Here is a 23,406-nt window from a genome sequence, read left to right as displayed (position 1 = left end):
TATATTCTAGCTTTTAGTGATTCATGCACAAGAACTCCCAAATCCCTCTAGTCAGTAGCTTTCTGCAGTATCTCTCCATTTAAATAAATTCAGCTCTTTTGTCTTCACATTTTCCCACATTACATTTAATCAATCCACTTTTTCTATTTTTGTCCACTCACCTCATCTATCTATATACCTCTGCAGACTTTGTCTCATCCTCACTTACTTGCCTTCACAACTACTTTGTGTCATCTGTAAACTTGGTGATAGTACATTCACTTCTATTATCTATGGGGATTAATATATATTGTAAATAACTACAGTCCCAGCACTGATCCGTGTGGCGATCCATTAGTTACAGATTGCAATCCTGAAAATGTCCCCTTTAGCCAACTTTGTTATCTATTAGTTAGCTAATTCTCTATCATGCTTATAGGTACTTTTAATCAGTGTCTTTAAGCAGGTTATAATGCTTCCCTGAAGTAGGTGAGACTTGAATCAGGCCTTCTGGCTCAGATGTGGGGACACTGTCACTGCACCAGAAGAGACCACTACCCATACTTCCATACGATCCTCAATGTCATTTGCATTTATCTTATTAATTAGTTTAACATTCAATTTCTTAGCAAACAACTTCTGGAAATCTATATATATACTAGATCTACTAGTAAAGAATTCTCATATTTGTCAGCCATGACTTCCTCTCATGATGTCATGCTGATTCTGCCCGATTAGATTATGCATTACGAAATGCTCTGCTATTAAATTATTTATAATAGGCTAACATTTTCCTAATGAAAGACATTAATCCAACTGACCCATTGTTAACCTGCTTTTTGTCTCCCTCCATGTTTGAATAAGAGTGTTGCATTGGCAGTTTTCTACTATGAGACTTCTCCAGAATTTAAAGATTCTTGGAAAATTACAACCCATGGATCTACTATCTCTAGTGTTTTTTGTTGCAAAAATAAAACTTTATTCGTAAAACATTTGCCTATAAGTACACACAAAGGGTTCTCAATCTGTCTCATACAATCTTTGCTGAGAGAAAAAAGGAAACAAAGATTGGATTTTGACATGGGCTACCATGCACTTTCAAAAAACAAAAGGCAATAAATCTATTACTCAGATCATTTATTAAATGTGCTTCATTACATATTACCAGATCCAAAATAGGTTGATCCGTGGTAGGATCCAGGAAACTGTCCCAAATACACAATTAATTCTTTCTTTCTGGCTAACTCTGCCAATTTGATTTTCCCAATCCTCAAGAAGATTAAAGTAATATTCAGGGTAGTGTTCCTTTCTCTGAGCCAGCTTCAAGTCCTACCTGCTCCAGAGAGGTGTCATAATATTAGGGCTCTTGTGACACAGTGGTAGTATAGCCACCTCTGGGCCAGAAGGCATAGATGCAAGTTTATCTGCTCTGGTTTATATAACAACATTTCTGAATAGGTTCAGTAGAAAATAACTGCCCTGATGAACTCCTGCATTGATGTCAATTATAATATCTTTGCCATAAATAACAGACACAACCTTCTTGTAGAAATTTGATAAGCACACAAGAATTTTGCCCCCCGCACATTAGGATTTGCTTACAGTTGCAGCATACTGCAACTACTGCATCAGCAAATATGGCATCACTTAAATTCAAAAATTAAATTTACTTTGAGAACTGATATGTTAACATTTACTGCTAATATAATGGATATAAAATAAGAGGAATTTCTTTTCCCAAAGCAATTATCAACAGCATTAGATGGAAGGTGACAGAACCAATACCAAACACTCTTCATTCAGTAAACAGAGTCATTAGCAGTCATTACTGTTTAAAGAGTTTCTCAACAACAGCAAACTGAGCTCATGGCCAAAATCACTGCAGACGTTTAAGAAGTTCTTCCACTGGCAAGTGAATGTTACTTTCATAATAGCAGGTGTAAATATGTAAAATCAACAGCAGTCAGTTACAGTAGTGACTGACAGAAGGATTATGCAATCCTCTCCATTTTGAACAGCACATGGATGTCACTATAAAAATAGGTTTTTATTCAATAAAAACAAGCAATCCTGCTCCTTTGCCTGCATTATGGTTAAGCAGATGCTGCAAGTTCCTGTTCATCAGCAGCCCAATTTCATTTCCTGAACTCCCAACACTACAGAAACAGGACAACACAGTATACCAGCTGATTTCAAAGAAAACTAGAAACTATACCAACTTTGGTTAAATTTCATTTTTATTAAAAAAAAGAAATTTAACCTTCCACAAAAGCACTCTTGCTATCAACTTCTCAGGCTGCTGAGTTGTGCGTCACTTCAGTTTCCTTTTTAGAGCTTGCTTTCCACTACCACATCTATTCTCAGATCCCATGTTTAAAGCATCTTCAATCTCTTTTAGTATGCTTCATATTACCTTTTATTAATATCACTTTGGTCACTTAGCCATCTCCAATTTTCCATTTCAGCACTTTCCCTTGTATGCACTCCATCTTTGCTTTTGTTCATTTTTAAATGCTTGTTTGTTTCTGCTCGGAGAAGGTCTTGCATGTAAAAACAACAAGTTGCTTCCTCCACAGATAGTGACTGAGTTGCTCCAGTGTATTCAGCATTTTTTGCTTATAAAATTTAAATTATCTTTTTAGTGACCAGTTTGTTTGATTTCAATTCATGAGCGACATGCTTTGAAACAATTTGAAGGAATTAACATTCAAGAGAATTTTTATTCCAAAGTGAAAGTATACTGTGTTATTCCTCAAGTTAGGTAAAAAGTACTAATAGTAGCCAGTGAATTAATAAAGCAGGAATAGACACGGGAGGCAATAGCCTAATGGTAGTAATTGCTGGACTGTTAACCCAGAGATCCTGGTAATGTGCTGGGGACTCCGGTTCGAATGCTTCAATGGTAGATGGTGGAATCTGAATTCAAGAAAAGTCTAATGATAACCATGAAATTGCTAGTTAGGAAAAGCCCATCTGGTTCACTAATGTCCTACAGGAAGGGAAACTGCTATCTTGGACTGCATGTGACTCCAGAACCACAGCAATTAGTGATGGGCAATAAATGCTTGCCGAGCCAGCAAAACCCTCATCCCATGAACGAATAAAACTAAAAACATTTGCGAGTTTTCTTTTACAGTTTGAAATTTTGTTTCTTACTAAACTGTTTGTTACATTGACAGCATATTAGCCTCCTTCAGAGCTTGAAAGCTCATCTGTGCTGCCCTTTTGAAAGAACTATCTAATACCACTCCCCTGCTCTTTTCCAATGGAATACAAGTTATTGTTTCTTGAAGTAAATATTCAATTGAAACTCAACTTACCAAAACAAAAATATTCCTCTCTACAGTGCTTTCACAACTTCCCAAATTGGCATACTATTAAATACACTGCAAATGCACACACTGTTGTATGTAACAATGCAGTGGCCATTTTCAGTACAATAAAATGCTACAAAACAATAATCTGTGTTTTTAAACTACTGTATTTGGAGCAAATATTAACCAGAACACCAGAGATAACTGTTTCCACCCTTCCTTATTAAAATTATGGGTGTTGGTCCAATTCTTGTATTACCATGAGGGACTCTCCTTAACCTCACCTCTCACCGGAGGCATTAAAACCACCACCAGTGGTCTCTCTCTGAGAGCGCAGCCCTATGGCCCCGTGGGACTATATTGATCCATGACTGGACACAAGGAACTTAGATTTAATATCATAACTGAATGAGTCAACTGCTGAGATAATGGAAGTCAGATTTGAACTGTGAACACCAAAACCTAGGCATGGATTTTACATTAATCTAAGCTTATTGTAGAACATCTCCATTCAGTCTGCGAGCACAAACATGAGCTTCATTTTATTTCTGTACTTTACTCTCAAGCTGACATTTTTGCCATTGGCCTATTCTAGTGAAGCTCAACATAGGCTTGAGGAACAGGACCTCATTTTTGACAAGGCACTTTAAATCTACTCAACAACAAATTCAATAATTTTGGATCATAACTACATTTTGCTTCCTTTTCTTTGTAAGTTTTAGCCCCTCTCAATTTTGCTTCCCATTGGCAGTTCATTTGTTCTCAGCACATCTTTTGCTTCTTTGCCTGCCCCATCACTATTCCATTTCACACTAGAATATCAACTTTTCTGTCATTCTCTTGTCTTTTACCTATCACAGAGCTTCCTTTTGTTCTTACCCCAGCAGCCATCTTGCTGAAAACCTACTATATTTCTTACTTTCCCAAGTTCTGATGAAAGGTCCTTCATCTAAAACGTTAACTTTGTTTCTGTCATCCCAGCTGTTGACTGAGCCTCTGGGTATTTCAGCACTTCCTGCTCTCATTTCAGTACTGAAGAGAGAGTGTGCTCTCCTGTCCTTTGGACGAGATGTTAAACCTTGGCCTTATCTATCTACTCTGGAGGATATACAAGATCCCATGGCATTATTTCAAAGTGGCAGCAGTAAGGTCTCCCTGGTGCCCGGACCAATAGTTTTCCTTTAACCAACAATTCTAACAGCCAATCTGGTTACTATCAATTCATGTGGGCAAATTGACGATTGGCTATGCTACTCACAAAAAAAAAGCATTGATTTAAAAGTGTTTTGGCATATTTCACATTGCTATGTAAATGCAAATGTTTCTTTTATAAAGTTGTATGACTGATCACCAGTGGCAACTTCACCATGAGAATGAATAAATGTCAAATTTGGCTCTCCTGCCAACCCTGTTCCACACCCAACCCCTTATACGCACTGCAAAAGTTAGTCTACTGACAATCAAAACAGAAAAGGGTGGATTACAACCATTTTTGTTTTAAACACAAACACAGCTTGCTCTGGTGCCCTCAAACATCCGTCTGCTCCTGCATATCCTTTAAAATTATACCAATTATTTCAAATTCCTTTCTTCAATCATCCTTCCAGATGTGTGACACATTTTGAGGAAGGCAATTCCAGCATGCTCCTAGAATTTCCTTTAATTCAAGGTAAAGTTGAATAGATTGGAAAGTGGCACCTGAAAATCGAAAACATATGCACAGAGACAACCCTAACAGTTCTGATCAAAACATACTGAAAGTAAGATACCAAAGGTTACAAAGAAGGTGACAGCTAGAATTACTGGGAAAGTCCATCTCAGTATAATAGCTACCTAAGTAGTTCCATTTAAAACTGGATGCTAGTGTAAGCAAACCTAATCAGCTATGTACTTAGTAATAATCTGTTTCTAAAAAAACTGGGCAGGCAAACATCAACCAAAGCTGTTGAGAACAAAAAGTCATTACTGAAACAACAAACAATCACACTGGCAGCAGCTGAAGCTGAGTCTGATCAGAGAATCAGAGTAAAGCAGGGAAACAGACCCTTTGGTTTAACCTGTCCATGCTGACCACATATCCGAAATAAATCTACTCCCACTTGCCAACATTTGGCTGATATCCACAAACTCTTCCTATTCATATGCCCATCCAGATGCATTTTAACATTGTAATTATACCAGCCTCCACCACCTCCCTCTGGCAGCTCATTACATACACGCACCACCTTCTCTGCTAAAAAGTTGCCCCTTAGCTCCCTTTTAAATCTGTCCTTTCATCTTAAATCTATGCTGTCTAGTTTAGGACTCCTCTATCCTGGGAAAAAGACCTAACTATTCACCCTATGCATGCCCCTCATGATTTTTATAAACCTCGATAAGATCACCCCTCAGCCTCTGCCGCTCTAGGAAAGTTAGCCCCAATCTATTCAGCGTCTGCCTACAGCACAAGCCCTGCAACATCTGTGTAAATCTTTTCTGCACCCTTTCACATTTAACAACATCTTTCCTACAGCAGGGAGACCAGAATTGAATGCAGTATTCCAAAAGTGGCCTATGCAATGTCCTGTACAGCTGTAACATGACAACCCAACGTCTATAATTGATGCACTGACCAATAAAGGCAAGTGCACCAAACGCCTTCTTCACTGCGCTGTCCAACTGTGACTCCACCTTCAAGGAACTGCAAACCTGTACCCCAAGGTCTCTTTATTGCATAACATTCCTTTGGGCTGAAAATGTGTTGCTGGAACAGCGCAGCAGGTCAGGCAGCATCCAGGGAACAGGAGAATCGACATTTCGGGCATAAGCCTTGGGCCCTACTATTAAGTGTATAAGACCTGGCCCGATTTGCTTTAGTAAAATGCAACATCTTATTTATCTAAATTAAACTCCAGTAATCACTGACAATGTGACACCAGTCTGCAATGTAATAAGGGTAGCGCTGAAGATGGTCTGTTGATCCAGAAACTACTGCTAATGGTAAGGGTGGTTGGTGCTAAGTGATTTTATCCCTGTGACTTCACCTTTGCAGAACTTAAAATGTCACAACAGTTTGCTTAGCCATCTGAGGTGTACACACCACTGAATAAATATAGATCTCATGAAAGATTTATTCAAACAAAAGCTGGGATGATCTTGCTATTCCATTCAGTCTGTAGAAATGTCTCAAGTTATGTTCATGGTGATCTAATTTCCTCTCAGTAGATCTGTGCAGTAACTGATATTCCAACTCTGACTGATTACTCCTCTTCTGTACGTCAATTCAACATTGCCTCGGGCTCGACTGAAAACTAAAAATATTGGAAATCACAGCTGGTCAAACAATATCCACGGAAAGAAAGCAAGCTAACAGGACCAACATGCTATACAAAATCCGCGTAGCGATTGCCAGAAACACTATATCAAACAGACCGGCAGACAACTAGCAATCCGGATACGCAAACACCAACCAGCAGCAAAATGGCACAACCAACTCCCCCTCATCTCAACACAAGCAGACAAAGAAGGCCATCAATTTGACTGGGACAATGTAACCATCCTAGGACAAGCTAACTAGAGACATGCACAGGAATTCCTAGAGGCCTGGCTTTCAACCAGAAATGCCATCAAAAAGCATGTAGAAATAGACCCCACATACAAACTATTGCAGAACAAAACAGGAAGTGACACCACCCACCTTAACAGACTGGATCATATAAATACCGAGCGGAGCAAAACAACAATGCTTTACGGAAGTTGCACTGATGATGTTGGTTAGCATGGTGACGAAATGCTTGCATGACAACCGACCAGCTCGGTGAGCGAACCAACAACTGCACCCACAACCTGAGCTACAAATCTTCGCAAAAACCTTAAGAATGATCACCTGGCAAAGAACCAATTTCATTCAGGTAAGAACAGAGGTAAGCCTAATCGACTAGTAACCAGGTTGGCAGGAAAACAATAATGGAACAATGGGCGAAGAGGGGGTTTGAATCCAGCCATGGTAGATCCCTCAATAGGGAAAAGTAAGGACAAACAAATCCTGAATAAGAAAGGAGTTGGAAGTTAACAAAGAGAAAAAAAAGCGCTTATAACAGGTGTCAGGTAGTAAATATAATTGAAAACCAAGCTGAACATAAAAGTTTCTGAAGTGAGGTGAAAATCAAGCACGAGAAGCAAAGATGGATTATGACAAAAATATAAGCAGCTAACACAAAAGGAAAGCTCCAAAGTAGTCCACAGAGAAGGAAACTCAAACTCAAAAAGATTTAAAATTGATAAGGAGGGGGTATTGTTTAAGCTGTTGGTACTTAAATCTGAGAAGGTATAGGAAGTGAATTAAATGCATCTCAGGATGCTGATGGAAACAAGCGCAGAAATTGCACAGGCTTTGCCAATAATCTTTTGATCCTCCCTAGATAAGGGGTGGTATAGGAAGACTGGAGTTATGTAAATATACATCCTTGTCAAGAAAAGGTTGTAAAGATAGGACCAGTAATTGCAGACCAGTCGTCATTTTAACCGCAGTGGGGGAAACCTTTTAGAAATAAAATTTTCAGCATAGAATTGATAGTCACATGAAAAAAGAGTTCTTTGAAAGAATCAGCATGGATTTGTTATTGCTCGATTAATATCCTGGAGCAGGAAATTCCTTTGCTGCAACTGCAGGGAAATTTTGAAGAATGTCAAATTCTGATGCATTTGTTTTTCCCTCTGCCAAGAACGTACATAACAGTTTTAACACTTTATGTCCATAAAGATAATTTTTATGAATAAAGTATATTTTTAAAAGGAGAGTTGATGATGGTAAGGATGTTAATGTGGTGTATATGAACTTCCAAAAGGCATTTGATAGTGCTGCACAGATTTGAGGAAAGTTATAGATCATGGAATAAAAGGGGCAGTAGCAACAGGAATACAAAATTGTCTGAGGTTAGGTAACGGAGTAATGGTTATTTTTCATGTTTTAGCGAAGTTCTCCAGCAATCTATATTGAGACCTTTGCTTTTCCTGATATACAAAAAAAATCTAGATCATGGGGTGTAGGGAACAATTTCAAAGTTTGCAGGTGACAAAACTTGGGAGGCTCTTAAACCTGTGCTGAGGATAGTTTAGAATTTCAAAAGGACATTGACAAGTTGATGGAGTGAGAGATGGCAGATGACATTCAATGCAGAGAAATAGGAGTACAGAGAAATATAAAGATCGTGGTAATACAATACAAAACAAGGGTACTATTCTAAAAGGTGCGCAGGAGCAGAGGCACCTGGGTGTATATGTGCACAAGTCATTAAAGATGTCAGAATAAGTAGAGTGAGTTGGCTTCACAAATAGAGCTACTACAAATGCAAGGTTATTATTAAATTATAAAGGACACTTTTTAGATGTCAGCTAGATTTTTGCATTTAGTACTGGACACCACACTACAGGAAGGATTTGGACACATTGGAGAGACTGCAAAAAAGGTTTATAATAATAAGACCATGAGATATAGGAGTAGAAATCGGGCCATTCAGTCCATCGACTCTGCTCTGCCATTGAATCATGGCTGATAAGTTTCTCAACTCCCTTCTCCCGCTTTCTCCCCAGAACCCTTGATCCTCAAGAACCTATCTATCACAGTCTTAAACATCCTCAGTGATCAGCCATCCACAGCCTTCTGTGGCAATGAATTCCTTAGATTCACCACTCTCTGGCTGATGTCGTTTTGCCTTATCTCTGTTCTGTAAGGTCTTCCCTTTACTCTAAGGCTATGCTCTCGGTTCCTAGTCTCACCTACCAATGAAAACATCTTCCCAACATCTACTTTGTCTAGGCCATTCAGTATTCTGTATGTCTCAATTAGATCACCCCTCATCCTCCTAAACTCCATCGAGTATAAACCCAGAGTCCTCAAACATTCATTTGCTAAGCTTTTCATTCCTAGGACCATCTTGTGAACCTCCTCTGAACTCACTCCAGGGGCATTACAGCCTTCTTGTGATATCCTGGGATCAAAATACTCCAAATGTGTTCTGACCAGTGCCTTATAGAGCCTCAGAAGTACATCCCTATTTTTATATTCAAGTCCTCTCAAAATAAATGCCATCACTGCATTTGCCTTCCTAACTACGGATTCAATGAACTAATAGTTCCAGAGATGAGAAATTCCAGTTAACAGGACAGAGTGGAGAAGCTGAGACCGTTTTTCTTGGAGTAGAGAATGTGACGGGGATATCCAATAGAAGCATGCAAAATCATGAGGGTCTGAACTGGGTAGATAGCAAAAAACTGTTTCTTCTCAGAAAAGGATCAAGAACCTAGAGGATGTTTTAAAAACGGTTTTGCAAAAGAATCAAATGTTGGGGGGAGTTTTTTTTTAGAAAAAAACAGTAGGTGGTCTGGGTAAGGAATACACTGCCTATAAAAGTGTGGTGGAGATAAGTTAAATAAAGGCATTCACGATAGCATTATTTCTATCTAACTCATCATCCAATATGCAGGTTTATAGGGAAAAGGCAGGAGGTTGGCGCAGAGTCAAAATGCTCAGGGAGCTAGTGCAGATAGAATAAGAGATATGGCATCCTTCTGCATTGTAACAATTCTGTTAGTCTATTACCTTTTAGATGGAATGAACATAGAAGGGAGTTGGTGAAAGGCTCATACAAAATAGAGTGTGTTAACTGATCCATACAAGCCTATAGTCTGGCATCATTAGAATACATTTTTTCCACTGCATTATACAGCTTCGCAGGATGAAATCTCTGTGCAGGATGGAAATGATTAAGATAAAAATAGACAGACAGGAAGAGATGATTTCACGGCCATTATAAACAGTACAAACTATTATTGACTGCTGGAATAATTATCCAACCGTCTAAGTTAAAAATCACATAACACCAGATTATAGTCTAGATTTATTTGGAAGCACTAGCTTTCAGAGCATTGCTACTTCATCAGGTAACTGTGAAGCTAGATTATAAAACACAGAATTTATAACAAAAGATTACACGATCATACAGCTAAGATGATATATTGAACAAACCTCAATTGCTGTTAAGTCTTTCATCTTTTAGAACGGATTGCAGGTTTCAGGTTCATTAATATGTAGATCCCAGAACTTTACGTCACATTCTTGAGATAACTTTAGGTTTTATATTTAAAAAAGACGGCATCTCAGCTCAGACAATGTGTGAGGTTAGAGTCTGTCTGTATCCCAAACTTGAGTCAGGCTGGTTCTATTTTCAAGGTAGGAATTTATATAATGTTATATAGATTGGCTGCCTGTAGACTGTGCACTTTTTGAGCAAAATAAATGTATCTGCAAATATAATTCTGAAAATGCAAATTCACCCTATAGATTTGTGTGCGCGCGTGCTTGTGCATGAGAGTGTGGGAGTGCACAAGTGCACACATGAGAGTGTGTGTATTTGAGCGTGTGCATGCTTGGTAAAGTGTGTGTGAGAGTGTGACGGAGTATAAGCCTGTGAGAGGATGCGTAGGTGGTTGTGAGGGGTGTATGTGTGTGTTTGTATGAGAGAGGTTTGCGTGAGTGTGTGAATATGTAAGAGTGTGTGTGTGTATTTATGCTTGTGCGTGTGAGAGAGACAGTGTACAATGTACATTTTATAAAGTCCTACTTTGGAAATAGAACGAGTCTGACTCATGATTGGGGTACAGACAGACTTTTACCTCACACCTTTAATATATTATCTGAACTGAGATGCCACTTTTTTTTATACAAAACCTTAAGTTAGCTTGAGAATGAGACTTAAAAGTAGTTCTGGGGGTTTACATTAATAATGAACTGAAACCTGCAACCCATTCTAAAGGATGAAAGACTTAACAGCAATCTAGTTATGTTCAATATATCATTTAAGCTGTATGAAACTATAATCTTTTGCTATACATTCTGTGTCTTATGATCTGGCTCTACAACTACCTGATAATGGAACAGCGCTCCAAAACTTACTGCTTCTAAATAAACCTGTTGGACTATAACCTGGTATTGTGTGATTTGTAACTTTGTCTACCCCAGTCCAACATTAGCATCTCCACATCATGGCCAACCATCTAAAGCAGCTCTCAGAATCCTCAAGTAATAAGCCTGTCGGTGGTCATTTGCAACAAGGGCTACACAATCAGGCAAGGGATACAACTCTTGTAAGATTCACACAGTACACGTTTCAGCAAACAGCCATCTCACAACAATAGGTCTCACCACCTCCTCTCGATTAAATAGCATTATTACTGTTGAAATCCCAATCATCAACATTTTGGCAGTCTTAATTGACAAGAAGCTTAACTGCTACTCCTGATTCCTGAAGCTTTTTTTAAATACACCTTCAAGGCAGAAGTCAGGAGTGTGGTGGGTTAGTGCAGCTCCAACAATAGAAAGAAACTCAAGTACATCAGAGATAAAACAGCCCAGCTGACTGGCAAACTATCCACCACCTTCAACATTCAATCCCTTTACTACAGATGTATGGTGGTAGCCATGTGTACCATAAGACGCTTGGCAGTAACTCACCAAGGCTCCTCCAAAAGCACTTTCCAAACCTGTGGCCTCTAAGGACAGGGGCTGTTGATGCATGGGTACACCAACACCTGTAATAGTGAAGGAATGATTAGACTAGATTACTTAGTGTGGAAACAGGCCCTTCGAAGAGCAACCCACCCAGACCCATTCCCCTATATTTACCCCTTCACCTAACACTAAGGTGCAATTTAGCACGGCCAATTCACCTAACCTGTACATTTTTGGACTGTGGGAGGAAACCCACGCAGACACGGGGAGAATGTGCAATCTCCACACAGTCAGTTGCCTGAGGCGGGAATTGAACGCGGGTCTCTGGCACCATGACGCAGCAGTGCTAACCACTGTGTCACCGTGCTGCCCATTATGCACTGGTGATATATTTCCAAGTAAGGATGGTGAATGGCTTAGAGGGGAATTTGTAGATGATGATGCTCTGCTGTTTGGCTTTCTAGATGGTAGTGGTCATAATTTTGGATTCTCCTGCATTCATCCTTACTCGTCACACAAAGAAGCATGAGCTTACTCACATGCTAAACTAACATCATCTCTACAATAGCCAATAAATTGATGTTTTCTAGAAGTTTCACCACAAGATATCCCAATTTTCCATGGTCTTCTCCTATGCTGCTACCATTGATCTACACAATACCACCAGAATTGCAAATGAAAAGCAGACTCTCCTGACTCAAATGGATGATTCCTGACTGTCCAACAGCATTTTATTCACATATTGGCGTACAGGCCAAATGCTGGAAATGGCACGAGAAGTTTTTGACCAGTGCAAACTTGATGAGCCAAAGGGCTTTATATGAAGACCTCTACTCTTTAACAGGAAGTAAATGTCCCTTGTCACTATCTCCATTAAACAATCCTAGACCAGGTACAGCACAGCCTAGATAAAGAGAACGGTTTCCCTGCTCTTTCAAACTAAAAGTAAAGCTACTCTACTCTTTTGAGCTGAGGGAAAGGCTGCCTCGACATTTTTAAAACAGGAAGTGAAGAGAAAGAAAAATTCCCTCGAAACCATCCACAAACCCTCCTGGGACAGGGATAGCATGGGGTTAAATACAAAGTAAAGCTCATTCTACTCTTTCAGACAAGAAATAAACAGGACAGGGACAGCACAGGATTGAAGATCAAGATCCCTCTAACCCTCAAGCCCAAAGTAAACCAGAAGTTCCCTCAACTCTTTTGAAATGAAAGTAAGGTTCCCTTGAGACCGTCGCCAAATGCCTAGGCAGTTACAGCATAGGGCTAAACAAAAACATAGAAACAGAAGATAAGAGCATCAGGAGACCATTTGGCCCTTCAAGCCTGCTCTGCCATTCATCATGATCATGGCTGATCATCCAACTCAGTACCTGTAGTCTAATCCTACTTTCTCCCCATAACCTTGGATCCCATTTGCCCAAGTACTATATCTAGCCTCCTCTTGAATACATTCAAAGCTTTGGTATCAACTACTTCATGCAGTAATGAATTCTACAGGCTCACCACTCTTTGGATGAAGAAATGTCTCCTTTTCGCTGTCAGAAATTGTCCACCCTGAATCCTCAGACTGTGACACCTGGTTCTGGATGCACTCATCATAGGCAATATCCTTTCTGCGAAAGTACTGTTAGACTTCTTTAAGTCTGTATGAGATTCCCCCCCCTCCCTTGTCTGAACTCCAGCAAAATCAATCCTAACCTAGTCAATCTCTCCTCATACATCAGTCCCGCCATCCCCAGAATCAACCTGGTAAATCTTCAATGCACTCCCTCGAAAACAAAAGCAGCCTTCCTCTGAAAAGGAGACCAAAACTGCCCACAATATTCTAGGTTTGGCCTCACCAAGGCCCAATATAACTGCAGCAACACATCTCTGCCCCTGTACTCAAAACCCCTTGCAATGCAGTCCAACATACCATTTGCCTTCTTTACCGCCTGCTGCACCTGCAGGCTTCAGCAACTGGTGCACAAGGTCACCCAGGTCTCACTGCACACTCCCCTCTCCCAATTTACACCCATTCAGGTATTAATTTGCCTTCATGTTTTTGCTTACAAAATCTTACACTTATCCAAATTATACTGCATTTTCCATTGATTTGCCCACTCACCCAACTGGTGCAGATCATGCTGAAGGACCTCTCCATCCTTGTCTTAGTTCAGCCTCCCACTCAACTTGATATCATCTGCAAACTTTGACATGTTACATTTTATTCCCTCATCCAAATCATTAATATATATGGCGAATAGCTGGAGTCCGAGCACCGATCCCTGTGACATCCGACTTGTTACTGCCTGCCAATGTGAAAAGGACCCATTAGTTCCTACACTGTTTCCTCTCTGCCAATCAGTTTTAGAATCAGAGATGTACAGCATGGAAACAGATCCTTCGTCCAACCCAACCATGCCGACCAGATATCCCAACCCAATCCAGTCCCACCTGCCAGCACCCAGCCCATATCCTTCCAAACCATTTCTATTCATATACCCATCCAGGTCCCTTTTAAATGATGCAATTATACCAGGCTACACTACTTCCTCTGGCAGCTTATTCCATACACGTACCATCCTCTGCGTGAAAATGTTGCCCATTAGGTCTCTTTTATATCTTTCCCCTAAACCTCTAGTTATGGACTCCCCCACTCCAGGGAAAAGACTTTGTCTATTTCCCCTATCCATGCCCCTCATGATTTTATAAACCTCTATACGGTCACCCCTCAGCCTCCGACACTCCAGGGAAACAGCCCCAGCCTATTCAGCCTCTCCTTATAGCTCAAATCCTCAAACCCTGGCAACATCCTTATAAATCTTTTCTGAACCCTTTCAAGTTCCACAACATCTGTCCGATAGGAAGGAGACCAGAACTGCACACAATATTCCAAAAGTGGCCTAATCAATGTCCTGTACAGCCGCAACATGATCTCCCAACTCCTGTACTCAATACTCTGACCAATAAAGGAAAGCATACCAAACGCCTTCTTCACTATGATATCTACCTGCAACTCCACTTTCAAGGAGCTATGAACCTGCACTCCAAGGTCTCTTTGTTCAGCGACACTCCCTAGGACCTTACCATTAAGGTGTAGAAGTCCTGCTAAGATTTGCTTTCCCAAAATGCAGCACCGCGCATTTATCTAAATTAAACTCCATATGCCACTCCTCAGGCCATTGGACCATTTGATCATGATCCCATTGTAATCTCAGATAACCTTCGTTGTCCACTACACCTCAATGTTGGTGTCATCTGCAAACTTACTAACTATACTTATGCTCACATCCAAATCACTTGTATAAATGACAAAACTAGTGGACCCAGCACCGATCCTTGTAGCACTCCACTGGTCACAGGCCTCCAGTCTGAAAACAACTCTCCACCACCACCCTCTGATCAATGTTTGAGCCAATTCTGTATCCAAATGGCTAGTTCTCCCTGTATTCCATGAGATCTAACCTTGCTAACCAGTTTCGCACGGGGAACCTTGTTGAATGCCTTATTGAAGTCCATATAAATCACATCTGCCACTCTGCCCTCATCAATCCTCTTTGTTACTTCTTCAAAAAACTCAATCAAGTTTGTGAGACATGATTTCCTATGCGGGAAAACGTAAGGACTGCAGATGCTGGAGACCAGAGTTGAAAAGTGTGGTGCTGGAAAAACACAGCAGGCCAGGCAGCATCCAAGGAGCAGAAGAATCGACGTTTCAGGCATAAGCCCTTCCTGTGTTTTTCCAGCACCACACTTTTCAACTATGATTTCCCATGCACAAAGCCATGTTGACTACCCCAATCTGTCCTTACCTTTCCAAATACATGAACATTCTGTCCCTCAGGATTCCCTCCAACAACATGCCTGCCACAGACGTCAGGCTCACCAATCTATAGTTCCCTGGCTTGTCGTTACCACCTTTCTTAAAAAAATGGCACCGCATTAGTCAACTTCCAGTCTTGCAGCACCGTACCTGTGACTATCGATGATACAAATATCTCAGCAAAAGGCCCTGCAATCACTTTTCTAGCTTCCCACAGAGTTTAAGGGTACACCTGATTAGGTCCTGGGGATTTATCCACCTTTATCTGTTGTACGACATCCAGCACTTTCTTCTCTGTAAAATGGACATTTTTCAAGCTGTCACCATCTATTTTCCTACATTCTATATCTTCCATGTCCTTTTCCACAGTAAACACTGATGCAAAATACTCATTTAGTATTTCGCCTATCTCCTGTCTCCCCACACAAAGGCTGCCTTGCTGATCTTTGAGGGGCCCTATTCTCTCTCGAGTTACCCTTTTGTTCTTAAATGTATTTGTAAAAACCCTTTGGATTCTGCTCAAACCTATTGGCCAAAGTTATCTCATGTCCCCCTTTTGCCCTCCTGATTTCCCTTTTAAGTATAATTAAGTATACGTTAGACTCTAAGGATTCACTCGATCTATCCTGTCTATACCTGACATATGCTCCCTTCTTTTTCTTAACCAAACCCTCAATTTCTTTAGACACTCAGCATTCCCTACACCTACCATGAACATGTCTCTGGACTCTCGTTATCTCATTTCTGACAGCTTCCCATTTTCTAGCTGACCCTTTACCTGTGAACATCTGTCCCCAGTCAGCTTTTCAAAGTTTAGATTAGATTAGATTAGATTAGATTTCTTGCCAGTCCTGTCCATCCCTGAGCCATGTTTCTGTAATTGTTGTGATATCTCAGCCCATGTTCCTAACCATGCCTAGAATTCATCGGCCTTCCCTGTTCGGCCTCTTGCATTGCAATAAATGCAGTTTAATTTATCAGTCTTACCTTGTTCTCTGCTTTGTCCCTGCCTACCCTGACTGTTTGACTCACTTCTTTGCTCAACTGTACCTGTCTCAAATTAATCTCTTTCCTCACTATCTCCCTGGGTCCCACCCCTCCACCTTACGAGCTTAAATCCTCCCCAGCAGCTCTAGCAAATCTCCCTGCCAGTATATTAGTCCCCTTCCAATTCAGGTACAATCCATCCTTCTTGTGCAGGTCACTTTCTACACCAAAAGAGATTCCAATGATCCAAAAGTGTGAATCCTTCTCCCATACACCAACTCCTCAGCCATGCATTCATCTGCTCTATCCTCCTATTCCTACTGTCACTAGCTCATAGCACCAGGAGTAATCCAGATATTACTACTCTCAAGGATCTCCTTTTTAAATTCCTGCTTAACTCTCTATTCTTCCTTCAGAATCTCACCCTTTTCCTTTCCTATGTCGCTGGTTCCAATGTGGACAATGACCTCCTGCTGGGCCCTCTTCCCTTTGAGAACATTCTGCACCGTCTCAGAGACATCCTTGATCCAGGCACCAGGGAGGCAACAATTCTGATTTTTCACTGCTAACCACAGAAACGTCTGTCTGTGCCTCGAACTGGAGAGTCCCCTAACTCAATCGATCTCTTGGAATCAACGTACCCCTCATTGCATTAGAGCCAGTCTCAATCCCAGAAATTTATCAATTTGTGCCACATTCCCCTGAGAATCCAAAACAGTTTTCTTGTTGGAAATGAGGATAGCCACAGAAGACTCCTGCACTACCTGCCTACCTCTCTTACCTTTCCTGGAGTTAAACTATCTATGTGACTGTATCTGCGATTTTTCTCCCTTCCAATAACTGCCATCCCTCACACCCCCTTGGTCTTGTAAATTCCTTATTGCCTCTAACTGTCGCTCCAACCGATCCATTCGATCTGATAGGATTTGCAACTAATGGCATATATTGGAGATATAATCCTCAGTAACACGTAAACTCTCCCTAAACTCCCATATCCAACAAGAACAGCATATCACCCTACTAAGGGCCATTTTCGCTTCTTCCAATCTGCTAACCCAGAAAGTAGCACCGTCTTATTCCTCTACAAAACACTGCTTCAGGCTAACTTAATACTTATGGCTTATATTTTTAAGTTTATTCAAGAGACATATCATCAAGAAAGAACCCATTCTACTTGCTACTGCAGACTTATTTTAAGGCCACACTTAAAACAATTCACTTATCTGTTTCTGTGCTGTGACCTCTCCCATACTGGTTCCTCCAGATCAGTTGTGAATTTCACTATTGATTTTCAAAGACACACTCTGATATCCAGCGATACATGAATTCAATAGGAAAGGCAGTAACTGCAGAGGTTCACTGTTGTGTCAGTTCGCAATCTGGGATTCTTTCTCTCTCCCTCTCTCCTGCATTGACCTGACCATGTGCTGCCTTTGTCTGTTCCTCTCCCTTTTCAAAATGCCATTGTTTTGACTTTTCTTTTCTCTCCAAAGTTCCAGAACAATTGCAACAGCATATAAACAGCAATTGGTGCTCCTGGAATTCGAGAAAATCACCTCCAACACCTAAAATATCTCAAAAAAGGAGCAGCCTGTTACAGCCAGTAATGTTTCTATCCATCTCAATACATTTGCTCCAATCCCACACACTTTAATCTTGTACAATAATCTCTTCTCCGGGAATTTGACAAATGCTTTCTGAAACTCCAAATATACCACATCGACTGGCTCCTCCTTGTCAACTCCAGTAGTTATATCATCATAGAATTCAAACAGATTTGCCAAGCATGACTTCCTCCTCAATAAATCCATGCTGACTGTCTGATTCTGCCATTGCTTTCCAAATGCTCCACTGTAAAGTCCTCAATAATAGATTTGAGAATTTTCCCCACTACCAATATTAGGCTTACAGGTCTATAATTCCTGGTTTCTTTCTACGTCCCTTTTTGAATATTCGAGTAACATTAGCTACACTCCAATCTGCAGGGATTCTTACAGAGTCTGGAGATTCCTGGAAGATAACCAGCTGCCTCTGCTCTTTTAACTGAAGTAGGACTGTCTGGATACTTTTAAATTAAAAAATGCGCTGTAGCCACAGTTCCCAGTGAACACTCCTACCACAGGGTCAGGTTAGGTAGAGTAAACCTTCATCAACTCTTTTATACTGAAGGTCATGCTCCCTCTGCTCTTTCTAAACTGACAGTAAAGCCCCTCAATGCTGTCCCCAAACATTCCAGGGAAGGGAAAGCACAGGCATAGGTTCAGAGTAAAGCTCCCTCTAATCTTAAATTGAAAGTAAAGCTCCCTTGACACTGTCTCCAATAACATTTCCAGGTTAGGTACAGCACAGCATTAAATACAGATTAAAGATCAATTTACTTTGTTTAAAAGAGTAAATAAAGTAAAGCCTCCCTTCTGCTATACCCAAAAATGCCCTGGATTGGGACACCCTGGGGTACAATACAGAGTAAAGCTCCCTTGACTCTTATTAAAGCAGGGAGGTTAAAATAATAAGGTACACTTCTATGACTCAGGTGCTTTTATCTTGGTCTGCTTATAGCAATGGCATGAAGATTAATTTTCAATTACAACAGGCTCCAGGACATTGCAGAGAGTTGGAAACTCAATAACTATTTTGGCCCAGGAGTTCTACTATTGTTTCAACACCTGAACAGTCTTCTTCAAATTTATAAGTGAAACATATGGATTTAAGATCTGAGTTACACAGATAAATAATAGCACATAGCACACAACAGGCACCTCATAAGTTTGATCTAGTGTGCGAAACGGGAATACTGACAATCAAGTACACCAGAACAGAACAAACCATTTTACAGCCAAGTGTTTTGAAACATCAACACTGCCATCCCAGGTACCGTAATAGATTATCCAACCAGTGTGTATTGGCTCAGTGGCTGCTACTTTCACCTTGGAGTCACAAAATTGTGCATTCCAGCCTCACTTTACAGGCATAAGCATAAACTCTAGGCTAACACTCCCATGCAATATTGGAGATGCTACACTATCAGAGGTACCACACTTTGGATCTGATATGATGTAAAGGGTTCATCTGACCTCTCAGGTGAGAGCAAAGCATTTCCCTAGCATTATTTCAAAGAGAAATGGAAAAGAATAGACTAATCAATGATTTGATCAATGCTGTGGCCCCTCATGCCCCAAATCATGATACCATTTTCTGCAACAATGAATGCATTGCAAAAAAAATGTTGCAAAACATTTTGGGAAAATCTCACATCAAGAAAGACATGGTATTAATGTAAGTCTTTTATCTGTCTTTCACGTAAAACACCTTTTTCACCCTCTAATCCAACCCACCCAACCAGATGCATCTCTCGCTCTTTGCCTCCCCCAGTCCTATACCCTGTATCCAGGCTTGTTCTTTCTCTCTTTCACACACATGCATACTTTCCCTCTCTCCTTCAGTTTCCAAACAAATCTGATCTTAAAATTTTAAACTGAAATAGTCATGTCAAGCTCGTTATTATGGAACTTGACTGTGGAAGAAAGCACACTCAAAAATCTGTTTGCAATGCAATAAAACCAGAAAACATCCAGATATGAAGACAAAAAACACAGACATGTCGCACATGGCCAAGAAAATTGGTCAACTAAATTCATGTTGAGTAACTTCAATGATGAGTGACCCTTAAAGCTCTGAATCTCAGACAGTTAAATCTACTGGGAGGCTGAAGTTATTTGAAGCCCATTAGGCATTGTGAATACACTATCAAGCACACCTTTATTTTATTTTTCATAATTCACAGAATGAGCACATCATTGGCTGAGCCAGCATTTATTGTCCATCTCCAGTTGCTATTAGGTTGAGAACTGACTTCTTGAATCGCTGAAATCCATTTTATGTAAGTAAACCCACAATGCCATAAGGGAGTGAATTCCAGAATTTTAACCCAGCGATACTGAAGAAATAACAATATATTTCCAAGTCAGGGTACTGAATGACTTGAATAGCAAGGAATTTGCAGGTGGCAGTGTTTCCAATACTTACTTCAATTGGACTATCAATTAACAACTCACACTTAAATATATCAACACTGCATCTACAATGAGAGGAGTGGAGAAACATCATAAGATTAGTGCAAACTTAGATTTTTGCCTCATATTCTCATATTTCCTTCTCTACCGTACTCCAAATCCACCTTCTCCCAACTTTCCCACAGTGAAAACTACATATCAGAATCTGATCGTAATTTCTGATTTTGATGTAATACTTCAGAAAACTCAGATTAACAATGCTTTATTGCAAAATATCTGTAAGGTGGTTAGGCTTAGTCAGAATAAAGATAGGAGAAAGTGAGGTCTGCAGATGCTGGAGATCAGAGCTGAAAATGTGTTGCTGGAAAAGCGCAGCAGGTCAGGCAGCATCCAGGGAACAGGAGATTCGACGTTTCGGGCATAAGCCCTTCTTCAGGAATGAGGAACGTTTGTCCAGCTGGCTAAGATAAAAGGTAGGGAGGAGGGACTTGGGGGAGGGGGCGTCGGAAATGTGATAGGTGGAAAGAGGTCAAGGTGAGGGTGATAGGTCAGACTGGGGTGGGGGCGGAGAGGTCGGGAAGAAGATTGCAGGTTAGGAAGGCGGTGCTGAATTCGATGGATTAGACTGAGACAAGGTGGGGGGAGGGGAAATGAGGAAACTGGTGAAATCCGAGTTCATCCCTTGTGGTTGGAGGGTTCCTAGGCGGAAGATGAGGCGCTCTTCCTCCAACCGTCGTTTTGTTGTGGTCTGGCGAAGGAGGAGTCCAAAGACCTGCATATCCTTGGTGGAGTGGGAGGGGGAATTGAAATGTTGAGCCACAGGGTGGTTGGGTTGGTTGGTCCGGGTGTCCCAGAGGTGTTCTCTGAAACGCTCCGCAAGTAGCCGGCCTGTCTCCCCAATATAGAGGAGGCCACATCGGGTGCAGAGGATGCAATAGATGATGTGTGTGGAGGTGCAGGTGAATCTGTGGCGGATATGGAAGTTTCCTTTGGGGCCTTGGAGGGAGGTGAGGGGGGAGGTGTGGGCGCAAGTCTTGCACCTCCTGCGGTTGCAGGGGAAGGTGCCGGGAGTGGAGGTTGGGTTGGTGGGGGGTGTGGACCTGACAAGGGAGTCACGGAGGGAGTGGTTTACCACGTTGGGGGGGAAATTGCGGTCCTTGAAGAAGGAGGCCATCTGGGTTGTGCGTTTTTGGAACTGGTCCTCCTGGGAGCAGATGCGGCGGAGTCGAAGGAATTGGGAGAATGGGATGGCGTTTTTACAGGGGGCAGGATTACCATGTTGGGGGGGAAATTGCAGTCCTTGAAGGAGGAGGCCATCTGGGTTGTGCATTTTTGGAACTGGTTTACCACTTTGGGTAACAACGATGCCCTCCACCGCATCTCTTCCACTTCCCGCTCCTCCGCCCTTGAGCCCTGCCCCTCCAACCGCCACCAGGACAGAACCCCACTGGTCCTCACCTACCACCCCACCAATCTCCATGTTCAGCGCATCATCCGCCGTCATTTCCGCCACCTCCAAACAGACCCCACCACCAAGGATATATTTCCCTCCCCTATCAGCATTCCGTAAAGACCACTCCCTCTGTGACTCCCTCGTCAGGTCCACACCCCCCACTAACCCAACCTCCACTCCCGGCACCTTCCCCTGCAACCGCAGGAGGTGCAAGACGTGCGCCCACACCTCCCCCCTCACCTCCCTCCAAGGCCCCAAAGGAAACTTCCATATCCGCCACAGATTCACCTGCACCTCCACACACATCATCTATTGCATCCTCTGCACCCGATGTGGCCTCCTCTATATTGGGGAGACAGGCCGGTTACTTGCGGAGCGTTTCAGAGAACACCTCTGGGACACCCGGACCAACCAACCCAACCACCCTGTGGCTCAACATTTCAATTCCCCCTCCCACTCCACCAAGGATATGCAGGTCTTTGGACTCCTCCTTCGCCAGACCACAACAAAACGACGGTTGGAGGAAGAGCGCCTCATCTTCCGCCTAGGAACCCTCCAACCACAAGGGATGAATTCGGATTTCACCAGTTTCCTCATTTCCCCTCCCCCCACCTTGTCTCAGTCTAATCCATCAAATTCAGCACCGCCTTCCTAACCTGCAATCTTCTTCCCGACCTCTCCGCCCCCACCCCAGTCTGACCTATCACCCTCACCTTGACCTCTTTCCACCTATCACATTTCCGACACCCCTCCCCCAAGTCCCTCCTCCCTACCTTTTATCTTAGCCTGCTGGACAAACTTTCCTCATTCCTGAAGAAGGGCTTATGCCCGAAACGTCGATTCTCCTGTTCCCTGGATGCTGCCTGACCTGCTGCGCTTTTCCAGCAACACATTTTCAGCTCAGAATAAAGATACACAATACTCAAGGCCTTGCATGTCAAATAACTGTACATATTCTGACAGGATACAAAGTTCAGCCCGAGGAAATGCGACATTCACATTTTGGCAACTTTTGTCAGGAAAGAAACAAATAAGAAACACTCTATGTTCAATACACAAATTTCTCAGCAACATTAATCAGTTTATGAATCCTGAGCAGCACAAATTTGCTGTCAGGTGTCAGAAGGAAAATCGAGAGCTTAGGATCAAGGCAAGTGAAGGCACACCTATTAGAGCAAATGACAGCCAGGACGCTCAAAAGGCTAAAAGTAGAAGGAGGTGAAGACAGTTGGGCTGCCAAAGGCTCAAGGCAGGAAAGGGGTTGATGTCAGAGATTATGAAAACCAGGGTGAGAATTTTCATAATCGAGGCGTTGTGTGAGCCGGGAGCCGACGTAGGTCAGAGAGGAAAATGGGAAATTGGTG

The 23,406-nt window shown here is 41.7% G+C and overlaps 2 protein-coding genes across 2 annotated transcripts in view; one reads left to right on the top strand and one right to left on the bottom strand.

Annotated features, from left to right (window-relative positions):
* The window catches only part of LOC122551412 (trafficking kinesin-binding protein 2), an 83,987-nt gene that overhangs the window by 60,085 nt on the left and 496 nt on the right, over positions 1-23,406 (bottom strand). The gene's annotated exons all lie outside the window — the stretch shown is intronic.
* The window catches only part of stradb (STE20 related adaptor beta), a 75,304-nt gene continuing 59,001 nt past the window's right edge, over positions 7,104-23,406 (top strand). The window contains exon 1 of the mRNA XM_087988863.1: positions 7,104-7,183. Coding sequence (XP_087844989.1) covers positions 7,151-7,183 — 33 coding nt within the window. The 5' untranslated portion in view covers positions 7,104-7,150. The remainder of the gene's footprint in view (positions 7,184-23,406) is intronic.

The sequence above is a fragment of the Chiloscyllium plagiosum genome, unplaced genomic scaffold (assembly GCF_037043375.1).
Source record: "Chiloscyllium plagiosum isolate Xiang-an unplaced genomic scaffold, Cpla_swu_hap1 HiC_scaffold_7, whole genome shotgun sequence".
Classification (NCBI taxonomy): domain Eukaryota; kingdom Metazoa; phylum Chordata; class Chondrichthyes; order Orectolobiformes; family Hemiscylliidae; genus Chiloscyllium; species Chiloscyllium plagiosum.
Note: the sequence above shows the minus strand (reverse complement) of the source record. Positions and strands in the feature narration are given on the sequence as shown.